Consider the following 12,500-nt stretch of genomic DNA (forward strand, 5'->3'; position numbering starts at 1 on the left):
TAATTCATGCTAGAAACAAGCAAGTAACATGCTAATTCGTGCTAGGATCATGCTAGTAACATGCTAATTCATGCTAGGATCATGCTAGTAACATGCTAATTCACGCTAGAATCATGCTAATTCATGCTAGAAACATGCTAATTCATGCTAGAATCATGCTAATAACATGCTAATTCATGCTAGAAACATGCTAGTAACATGCTAATTCATGCTAGAAATATGCTAATAACATGCTAATTCATGCTAGAATCATGCTAACAACATGCTAATTCATGCTAGTAACATGCTAATTCATGCTAGAATCATGCTAATTCATGGTAGAAACATGCTAATTCATGCTAGGATCATGCTAGTAACATGCTAATTCATGCTAGAATCATGCTAACAACATGGTAATTCATGCTAGAATCATGCTAACAACATGGTAATTCATGCTAGAATCATGCTAGTAACATGCTAATTCATGCTAGTAACATGCTAATTCATGCTAGAAACATGCTAATTCATGCTAGAATCATGCTAATTCATGCTAGAATCATGCTAATAACATGCTAATTCATGCTAGAAATATGCTAATAACATGCTAATTCATGCTAGAATCATGCTAACAACATGCTAATTCATGCTAGAATCATGCTAGTAACATGCTAATTCATGCTACTAACATGCTAATTCGTGCTAGAATCATGCTAATTCATGCTAGAAACATGCTAATTCATGCTAGAAACAAGCAAGTAACATGCTAAGTCGTGCTAGGATCATGCTAGTAACATGCTAATTCATGCTAGAAACATGCAAGTAACATGCTAATTCGTGCTAGGATCATGCTAGTAACATGCTAATTCATGCTAGAAACATGCAAGTAACATGCTAATTCGTGCTAGGATCATGCTAGTAACATGCTAATTCATGCTAGAATCATGCTAGTAGCATGCTAGGATCATGCTAGCTACATGCTAATTCATGCTAGAATCATGCTAGTAACATGCTAATTTGTGCTAGAATCATGCTAGTAACATGCTAAATCATGCTAGAACTATGCTAGAACTATGCTAGAAACATGCTAATTCATGCTAGAATCATGCTAACAACATGCTAATCCATGCTATAGTCATGCTAGTTACATGCTAATTCATGCTAGAATCATGCTAATTCATGGTAGAATCATGCTAGTTACATGCTAATTTATGTTAGAATCATGCTAGTTACTTGCTAATTCATGCTAGTAACATGCTAATTCATGCTAGAAACATGCTAGTAACATGCTAATTAATGTTAGAATCATGCTAATTGATGTTAGCAACTGCCTAGCAACCACTCAGAATACTTTAGCAACCGCCTAGCAACAACCTAGAAACATGCTAACATATATGTACTTATCTATGCCGACTGTTTCAAACTTCATAAAAACTGCTTCAGTTATTTACACTTTAAAACGACTTCAAACTTTTAGACTCGGCTTTTCAAGCCACCATAAAGTTTGTCCTCAAACTTTAATATCTAATCAGCATTATGTCATGGGAATATACATTTTTAAATGACATTCAGTTATCAGAATGCTTTATAAATATATTCACCTTTTAAAATAATACTAAAATCGCTAATAAAGATTAACGATTTTAATTAAAACAACAAGATCAAAGTCGACTGTAAACTTGAATCCTCAGTGTTATCACGTACACAGCCTTGATAAACCATTATTGTGTGTGTTATCAAGAGAAAAGAGTGTGTAAATCTTATATTATGTAACTCTGAACGTGTGTTTCTACAGGATTAATAGTCAGGCAGGTATAGAACAACATAATCAAAGCAATATGGCTATTGTGTGTTGTTATTATTATTTTTTAATCAGATATTTTGTACTGTAAACCTGCCATTTAAATATAACAACAGTCCATCAACCTTTTCATCAGTTTTGTGAGTGTGTTCATCAGCGGAGAATGTGGATGGACTCCTAAACGCTCGTCCACTTTACTGTGTAGCGCTTTATAAAACACACAGGGAAGCTTGGCTCATGTGTAACATTGAGAAACGTTCGTTATGTGTGTAATCAGTATGCAACAACTGCAATAATCGGTCAGGATTATTTCATCTATTAGCAAACCTTTCATGTTAAACAACTTCAGTGTGCTGTACTTTAAGTTTTTCAGATGTTAGTATCAGTAATCTGGCTGTTCTATGACCCATCCTGTCTTCATGTTTCATTTGAGATTACTAAAGCACAGTCATGGTTAGATTGCACAACAGCACAAAGATGGCGTTTCCAAGTCTCAGCAGGACTGTTGGCTTTGATTCATAAGTACTGGGACACACCAAGCCAAAGGCTGGACGTTGGGCTTTGTCAGGCTAGAGCAGGGATGGGCAAACTCGATCCTGGAGGGCCGGTGTCCCTGCATAGTTTTGCACCAACACTAATCAAACACACCTGCTTGTAGCTTTCTAGTGATCTTGAAGACACTAATTAGGGTGTTCAGGTGTGTTTGATTAGTGTTGGAGCAAAACTCTGCAGGCACACCGCCCCTCCAGGATCGAGTTTGCCCATGCCTGGGCTAGAGTGTGTTTCCTAGGTATGGGACGATAACCGTTTTCAAGGTATACCGCGGTTTTAAAGCCGTTTAAATTTTCTGCTATACCATTCCTAAGGTATGTGTACGATTTTTTTATTTACGTTTTTAGGACAGCAGTATCTCCAGCTGAAAGGATCTCCAAAGATGCTGTTTTAAATTGTAAAGAATTCAATGTTTTTGAAACAGACGAACACAGCAGAAGTCAATGATTCATTTGAATTATTCAGCCTGACTTGTTTACTGCTCCCAAACATTTTAAATGTTTATCAAAATAAACTATATTGTGTTCAAAAGGGGAACATTTTTTATTTTATTTATTTATTTTTTTTACCCAGACATTTAAAAAGAACTTGTTTTAGAGAAGTAATCACAATACCGCCAAACCGTGATATTTTTATCCAAGGTTATCATACCATCAGAATCTTGTACCGGCCTATGCCTAGTGTGTCCACACGTCACCTCTTGTTGGGTTAATGTCGGAGGTTGTTGGCACGGTTCAGCATGTCGAATTGACATCGACTGAAGAGATCGCTCTGGGATGCGTATCCCAAAACCATCGTTAGCCCACTAAGGTCGCAAGTTTCGTCGTTACAAACATATGGCCCGTTTCCACTGAGTGGTATGGTTCGGTTTGGTACGCTTTTATGGCCGTTTCCACTGTCAAAAAGCGTACCGAACCAAACCGTACCGTACCACTTTTTCGGCACCCTTTCGAAAGGGTACCAAACACGAGAAAGGGTACCAAAAGGCGGAGCCACACGCGCAGCTGAACGCTATTGGTTTACAGAGATACGTCATTCACTTGCGCAACAAGCCAGAATGAAAACAAAAAAACCCGCCATGTTAGCTGAATTATTCATACATATAATAATGAGCCATGGTCGATCTGGGCTCAAACAAACTTTGTCGTCATCTTGATGAACAGCCACAAAGCCGAGAAGAAGAGCAGATTTACCCTGTGCCCCGTAGTTTTTTACGAGACAGTCTGAGGCGCGAGCGGTTCCGCTTTCTTGCTAGCGCTCGCGCGCGTCTAACATTATATCTGAAATAACAAACTTCTTGAGTTGATGATAATAACCTGCGCTTGATTATTGAGCCAATAGTTCGTTGATTTGCCGTTTCCCAAATCCATCGCTCCAACGAACATTCGCAAACTGCGTCGCAAACTTGAGCATTTGAAACTACACCTCTGGAGCTGTAGTTAGAAACAGAGTTCCTGGCTGTGTTCTATTCCCACTTATCCCCCCTGTGCCCTATTCATTCAGAACATTCTAACATTTAAAGTTGGAATAATTAAAAATAAAAAAGCTTACTGTTCAGTTTTAGCGATCTTCATGTTTACAAATGCGCTCGATTAGTTTAGCAAAACTAATATTGGATTTTATTTTTAATGCGTGTTTGTGTAAAACAATATCATTTGCACAAGCAAATGATTGGGTTCTTCTCTAAAGAAGTCATTTTTACCAAAATTCTGCGCAGAAATAGCAAAAAATGTCCGCAGATTCCATCTGGCTCTAGTTATGAGGTTAAAAATTATTCCATGTAAGTTAATAAAAGTAAATAAATGTTTGTTTTACTTATCTTCGATCAAAATCTGAGCATTTGCTTCTGCTCTGGAGCAGCTGTACTTCCCTTATGATGTCAGTTTTACATATCGAGTAACATGCTTAGCCACGCCCCTCCAACCGCTAGTTTGCTGCCAGTGAAAGATGAGAGGAGTGTAAAAATAAAACCCCGCCCCCTGCTCAATATTTAATTTCACTTGGGAAATATCCTTTTATATGTCTTTGTCCACGTCATGTAATACCTGTTATACGTTCGTTAGTTCCCGTTCATGAAAATGTCGTTTTTCTATAATGTATTTTTAATGTTTTACTTCTGTTGTTACGGTTTGTCTGTTTTTCAGCTCCATAATATTGCTTTTATGCTCGTCATCTGCAATCCCTCAAGTCAAATGCAGTCATCAGACTGTACCTGTTAACTGCGGCTAACACACCAGCGTCATACACGTTTTTTTAGAGCTTTGCCTTGATTTAAAACTTTCAAGCTATCAAATATGGGAGCTCTTTGGATTATTTATTTCAAAATCCGAGGTAAATGATCAATTATTGTTTTAAAAGTGGCTATTCAAGTCATGCTAAAACCATTTTGATATTATGCAAAGCAGTTTTTCCGTTCATCATGAAAATTCGGGTTTTAATCAGTTAAAGATCGACACAATCTCATGGCAATTCGTAACTTTTTGATTTAGTGGCTAATTCGTGTGAATTCGTACGATCTAATTCGTACGATTTAGTACGATTTGCTCATCCCCCAATGACGGTTGGGTTTAGGGGTGGGGTTAGGTGCCACGCCTCCTTTTTAAAATCGTACAATTTCGTACGAATGAACTCGTACGAATTAGCCACTAAACTGACGAAACGTAAAATACTTACGTTTTCTCGTGAGATCAGGCTGGATTTTGACATTTTGCTAAGAGTTTGTTAAGAGTCCATGCCCTGGTCGTTTCTTTGCTGGACTGTTGCAGTGTTCTCCAGGCTGCATGTGAAGATCTTTGTTTTTCTCTGCATTGGTTACCAGTTATGGCTTGTGTGAAGTTCAAACATTGACACGGTGATCATGGGATTCACAGGCTCTTCCTTTGACTTGCTCCTGCGAGCCTTCATCCAGATGCCCGAGGGGGGTAAATGACTGGCTCTTTGTGGTATTATCACAGAGAGCCGCAAAACCACTCTCCAAACTGTTTTCATTCACTCCTCCTTGATGGTGGAATGATCTTACCAACACACTGAATCGCAGAGTCCCTGGCAGTATTCAAGAGAGCAGAAAAAAAATAAGTAACATTTAAACCCTGCTCGAGACTTGCTGTCTTTACATGGTGGTACACTCATTGTGCGAAGTCCTGTTTGAATATCTTCGGATTAGCCAGTAGCACTACATCACGTACAAGTGAAATGTCATGTTTGACGTGGTAAACAGATTATTTATCAGTGCTTTAATATCACATTATGCTTTTGTTTGCAGGCATCGTTCCTAACAAAGAAGCTCAACATTACAGGAAAGAGAGTAAATCTGGCTATATGGGTGAGTAACAGATGTGTCTCGCACTCAAAGAGCTGATAGCCCCTCCCTAAAGGACTGATAGCCCCGCCCTAAAGGACTGATAGCCCCGCCCTAAAGGACTGATAGCCCCGCCCTAAAGGACTGATAGCCCCGCCTTAAAGGACTGATAGCCCCGCTCCCTAAAGGACTGATAGCCCCGCCCTAAAGGACTGATAGCCCCGCCTTTAGGACTGATAGCCCCGCCTTTAGGACTGATAGCTCCGCCTTTAGGACTGATAGCTCCTTCCTAAAGAGCTGATAGTCTCTTCCCAAAGAACTGATAGCCCCTCCCTAAAGGACCAGATAGCCCCGCCCCAAGGACCAGATAGCCCCGCCCCAAGGACTGATAGCCCCGCCCCAAGGACTGATAGCCCCGCCCTAAAGGACTGATAGCCCCGCCCTAAAGGACTGATAGCCCCGCCCTAAAGGACTGATAGCCCCGCCCTAAAGGACTGATAGCCCCGCCCTAAAGGACTGATAGCCACGCCCTAAAGGACTGATAGCCCCGCCCTAAAGGACTGATAGCCCCTCCCTAAAGGACTGATAGCTCCACCCTAACGGATTGATAGCTCCGCCTTTAGGACTGATAGCTCCTTCCTAAAGAGCTGATAGTCTCTTCCCAAAGAACTGATAGCCCCTCCCTAAAGGACCAGATAGCCCTGCCCTAAATGACTTTATAACAAGCACTGCAGTATATACTATACTATTCTATACCACTATATACATAGTTTGATTTCATTCCGACATAAAATTGGATTACTGTGATTGTAGGGTATTCTTTTCTCAAAGTAAGTGTGTGTTAATTGCTATGTTAGAGTTGTGGTTTCCTTATCGCGTGTGTCTGATTTTCACAGGATACGGCTGGTCAGGAGCGTTTTCATGCCCTTGGACCCATCTACTACAGAGATTCCAACGGCGCGATATTGGTGTACGACGTCACAGATGAGGACTCTTTTCAGAAGGTCAGTATCAATATCAACTCCATAAGAATCAGCCACAAGTGTGTGTGTGTGTGTGTGTGTGACAACATGCAAATTCATGACAACATGCAACCAATGACAACATGCAAATTCATACTGGAAACCTGATAGCAACATGCTTATTCATACTGGTAACATGATAGCAGCATTCTAATTCATACTAGAAACATCCTAGTAACATACTAATTCATACTGGAAACATGCTAACATGCTACTTTATACTAGAAACATGCTATTCATGCAAAAAAATTATGCTATTAACATGCTAACATGCTGTTTCACACTTGAAACATGCTTATTCATACTTGAAACATTCTGCCAACATGCTAATTCATACTTGAAACATGATAGCAACATGGTTATTCATACTGGAAACATGTTAGCAGCATACTAATTCATACTGGAAACATGCTAACAACATGCAACTTCATACTAGAAATATGCTATTCATGCAAAAAATTATGCTATTACCATGCTAACATGATGTTTCACACTTGAAACATGCTTATTCATACTTGAAACATTCTGTCAACATGCTAATTCATACTTGAAACATGATAGCAACATGCTTATTCATACTGGAAACATGTTAGCAGCATTCTAATTCATACTAGAAACATCCTAGTAACATACTAATTCATGCTGGAAACATGCTAACATGCTACTTTATACTAGAAACATGCTATTCATGCAAAAATTATGCTATTAACATGCTAAAATGCTGTTTCACACTTGAAACATGCTTATTCATACTTGAAACATTCTGCCAACATGCTAATCATACTTGAAACATGATAGCAACATGCTTATTCATACTGGGAACATGTTAGCAGCATACTAGTTCATACTGGAAACATGCTAACAACATGCTACTTCATACTAGAAATACGCTATTCATGCAAAAAAATATGCTATTAACATGCTAACATGCTGTTTCACACTTAAAACATGCTTATTCATACATGAAACATGCTTATTCATACTGAAACATTCTGTCAACATGCTAATTCATACTTGAAACATGATAGCAGCATGCTAATTCATACTAGAAACATCCTAGAAACATTCATACTGGAAACATGTTAGCAGCATTCTAATTTATACTAGAAACATACTAATTCATACTGGAAACATGCTAACAACATGCTACTTCATACTAGAAACATGCTATTAACATGCTAACATGCGGTTTCACACTTGAAACATGCTTATTCATACTTGAAACATTGGCAACATGTTAATTCATACTAGAAACATGTTAATTCATACTTGAAACATGATAGCAACATTCTAATTCATACTAGAAACATCCTAGTAACATACTAATTCATACTGGAAACATGCTAACATGCTACTTTATACTAGAAACATGCTATTCATGCAAAAAATCATGCTATCAACATGCTAACATGCTATTTCACACTAGAAACATGCTAATTTATACTTTAAACATGCTATCAACATGCTAATTCATACAGGAAACATGCTAATAACACACTAATTCATGCCAGTATGATAAGTCATTCTATATATCTGTCTGTCTATCTATCTATGCATACGTTTTCAAACTGTTTCAAACTAAACAAACTACTTGCAACAGGCGTTCTCAAACGTGTGCTATCTGGTTTGCTCTTGCTGTACATTAACAGGCCTTTATTTTCTTTATAGGTGAAGAACTGGGTAAAAGAATTAAGGAAAATGTTGGGGAATGAAATCTGTTTATGTATAGTAGGTGAGTTCCAGTCAGTGTGGTGGAAAACTATGGGGATTTTGCTGGGAAATCTGCTAAATTGGTTTAAACGTGTAAAATATCAGCTTCTGTGGATTTTATTTGTATTTATTTTTCTTTTCTTTCCTCCATGGGCTCGGCATAAATGAGTACACCACTCAGAGATCTCTCTTTTAAAAGAATATTCTCTAGATTATGGTTTACAATAATATATGTGTGCCAAAAGGAAGTAATCTAACAAAAAACAGTCCAAAATTATTACACCCAGATTAATATATTGGGGAAAATCTTAAATACGTTTTAATAAACAGGAAAAATCAAGAGAAACATAAAAAAATATATAAATTTTAGATGAAATTGTGTCGTTTTTAATATTTTTCCAATAACTGAATTGAATTTAAATCGTTCTATTCGATGTTATGTTAATATTAGAAGACCAAACTCTTATTTTAACGGATATGACTGCTTAATTAAGCTGCTTTGTTTAAATGCGGCAGAAATTATTGCTATATTCATTTTCAATAGAGGGTGTTTATGCTGAGCCCTGTCCATATATGGTCATGTAAATGTAATTATTATTCATAAGTAAAATTAATTGATCTGTTGCAGATGTTTATGAATCTCTCTGTAATAATCTTTCTGTCATTTTGGCATTACGTTTATGCATGAATTCTTTCTTTTTTTTAGGTAATAAAATAGACCTTGAAAAAGAGCGGCATGTTTCAGTCGAGGAAGCAGAGGGGTATGTACACGTCATGCCTGTAATGTGTTATACTGCGATTTTTAATGTGTTATTGATTCATTTAGGTTGTTGTCAGTAGGCTTTTGTGTTATTAGACCACAGGATTGTACTTTTTTCACTCGGATAAAGCTTGAAAATAGCAGAGATTAAGGAAACATGCTAGTTTTAAACACATATTTCTCTGAATAACAATACTACTGCATTGCTCTGCTCTACTTTAAAACGTCTGTTCTCTGTTGGATGGTTTTCGTTTGGCTCTGTGTGATCCTGGCCACTGTCACGTTAAGGCTCCAGTATACTTTAAATGAAATTGGAAAACTGAAATGATGAAATTTCTATCAAAATCTGGCCAAAACGATCTTTGTTTTCAGTTCATTGATTCATTAATAAAAACAGCTTATCAGACAAACGGATCGAGTAGCAGAGCTGGTGCTGATCTATCCACACCTGTACTCAGTTTTAAGACTCTGGTTTGTTCACAACAGACACGGATGAAGCGTTAAGCTTCAGTGAATGATTTACATGTTAAGTCAATGCAATGATGCGATTTAAACACCCTGTGCTTCTATTAGCGCGAATGACATAACTGGAGTGAATGACGCAAACATGAATGGAGTGTTTTGGGCGTTTGGCTCATGTCATGTGATTCATGCAAATCACTCGTTTCCAAATCTTAATCTAACTAGGACCTTGCTCTAGTAGCGGCTAGATCAGGAGATTGCTCTAGTAGCGGCCGTCATCCAATCAGGAGCTTGCCTTAGTAACGGCCATCATCCAATCAGGAGCTTGCCTTAGTAACGGCCATCATCCAATCAGGAGCTTGCTCTAGTAGCAGCCGTTATCCAATCAGGAGCTTGCTCTAGTAGTGACCGCTATCCAATCAGGAGCTTGCCCTAGTAGCGACTGACATCCAATCAGGAGCTTGCTCTAGTAGTGGCCATCATCCAATAAGGAGCTTGCTCTAATAGCGGCTGATATCCAATCAGGAGCTTGCTCTAATAGCGGCTGATATCCAATCAGGAGCTTGCTCTATTAACAGCCATCATCCAATCAGGAGCTTGCTCTAGTAGAGGCCGTTATCCAATCAGGAGCTTGCTTTAGTAGCGACCGACATCCAATCAGGAGCTTGCTCTAATAGCGGCTGATATCCAATCAGGAGCTTGCTCTAGTAGCGGCTGATATCCAATCAGGAGCTTGCTCTAGTAACAGCCATCATCCAATCAGGAGCTTGCTCTAGTAGAGGCCGTTATCCAATCAGGAGCTTGCTTTAGTAGCGACCGATATCCAATCAGGAGCTTGCTCTAATAGCGGCTGATATCCAATCAGGAGCTTGCTCTAGTAGCGGCTGATATCCAATCAGGAGCTTGCTCTAGTAACAGCCATCATCCAATCAGGAGCTTGCTCTAGTAGAGGCCGTTATCCAATCAGGAGCTTGCTTTAGTAGCGACCGATATCCAATCAGGAGCTTGCTCTAATAGCGACTGATATCCAATCAGGAGCTTGCTCTAGTAGCGGCTGATATCCAATCAGGAGCTTGCTCTAGTAGCGACCAATATCCAATCAGGAGCTTGCTCTAGTGGTGACCGATATCCAATCAGGAGCTTGCTCTAGTAGCGACTGATATTGTTAATATTGTTCTTTGGTGTTCAGTTTATAAAGATTTTTCAAATGTTATTTAATAAAAAATATAGTTTTAAAAATCTTTTTTTCCCCACCCCCCACGAAAAAAAATCGTCATACGAACCGAATCGTGGGTCAAAAATCGTGATACGAACCGAATCGTGGGTCAAAAATCGTGATACGAACCGAATCGTGCATCAAAAATCGTGATACGAACCGAATCGTGGGTCAAAAATCGTGATACGAACCGAATCGTGGGTCAAAAATCGTGATACGAACCGAACCGTGGGTTTAGTGTATCGTTACAGCCCTAATATATATATAAATACATATAAATACTTCAACTGCCCCTAAAAAAGTAAACCTGGCAGGTTTAACTCCAAACATGATCTTTAACATGAAGACTGAATTCTTCATTATTTTTACTTTTATCACTGTGTGCTTTTGCGTTCAAACTAATTTTTTTTACACACACGAGTTAATATTATAATTAGTATTTAGCAGTGTTGGGCAAGCGACTTGAAAAATGTACTGAGCTAAGCTATTAGCTACTCTTGAAATGTAGCTTAACTACACTAAAAGCTACCGCCTGGGAAATGTAGCAAGCTAAGCTAAAAGCTACATGGCAAAAGTTGCTTAGCTACATCTTAGCTATTTTTTACAATTTTCATTTTAAATCGAAGCAACTTAAATCCAAGTCAATCATATCTTAGTGATCACTAAAAGTCATCTTTCCATCAAGCGGCGTCGCCAACCAGAGGGGGCAGTAACGCACCAAAAACGTTGTTGTCGAACACCGTAAAACAGGAAGAAGAAGAAATCGTCCTTCTCGCCTTCATATGGATTTACTTTCATCAGCTAGACACCGGCCTCACAGCTCTGTGATTATTGATCCGCGATCGGTTAATGTAGCATGTGTGGACGCTACTACGCTACTTGATTAATAAAATAGCTTCGTTACTGAAAAGCTATTTATTTTGGAAAGTAGCGATGCTACCGCCACGCTACTGAGAAACGTAGTTAAGCTAGTAGGCAGGGCGTAGCAGATGGGGGGATATGTCGAAGAGACGGACCATTTAAAAACAGGTGATAAATTATTATATGAATGTAAACTTTTGGATCTCATACTGCTGTACCCCCCCCCCCCCCACTTTTGAAATGTCCGCTACGTCGCGGTATTTAGTTAAAAACCAAACAATAATAACCTTGGGTTTGAGAGATGCAGCTGAATTTTTGCACTATTTCGTATTAAACTTTGACTGCAGTTCTCTGTTCAGCCACTAGCTGTCAAAACCTATGTACGGCACCTTTAAATGCGCTTCCACGCGCTTTACACGCGCTACCATCAGCTGTCAGCAGCTTCATTTGGTTAATTATTTATTCTTCTTGCTCGTAAAAGGCTTTATTGGTCAAAGTGACCTTAGATCACATTCATCAAAATAAAAGCGTGTCTATGCCTAATCATTTTGCTCTTGTATTATGTTGGTATTCATAATCTATAGCAATATCTCTCAGGCTAAACGATGATATGAGAGTTTTGCTGAATTACACAGTTTTGCTGAATGAGGAGTGAATGAGTTTGACATTTTGAAGCCGTTTTTCATTCAGAGAATTCAGAATTCAAGTCTTATCTGGAAATAATGTTCTGGGTTTAGTTTAGTGGTCTTGTGCGTGTTTTATTTTTAGTGATTCCATCTTTAAAATCAGATTAACAGTTTGAAAATTACATTTACTGGAATAATAAAAATGAATGATTAATC

The 12,500-nt window shown here is 38.5% G+C and overlaps 1 protein-coding gene across 1 annotated transcript in view; it reads left to right on the top strand.

The window, feature by feature from the left end:
* Window positions 1-12,500, top strand: part of rab21 (RAB21, member RAS oncogene family) — a 20,378-nt gene that overhangs the window by 4,116 nt on the left and 3,762 nt on the right. Inside the window, exons 2-5 of the mRNA XM_056455008.1 lie at window positions 5,592-5,651; window positions 6,524-6,631; window positions 8,318-8,381; window positions 9,066-9,120. Coding sequence (XP_056310983.1) covers window positions 5,592-5,651; window positions 6,524-6,631; window positions 8,318-8,381; window positions 9,066-9,120 — 287 coding nt within the window. The remainder of the gene's footprint in view (window positions 1-5,591; window positions 5,652-6,523; window positions 6,632-8,317; window positions 8,382-9,065; window positions 9,121-12,500) is intronic.

This window comes from Danio aesculapii, chromosome 4, assembly GCF_903798145.1.
Source record: "Danio aesculapii chromosome 4, fDanAes4.1, whole genome shotgun sequence".
In the NCBI taxonomy this organism is placed as follows: Eukaryota; Metazoa; Chordata; class Actinopteri; order Cypriniformes; family Danionidae; genus Danio; species Danio aesculapii.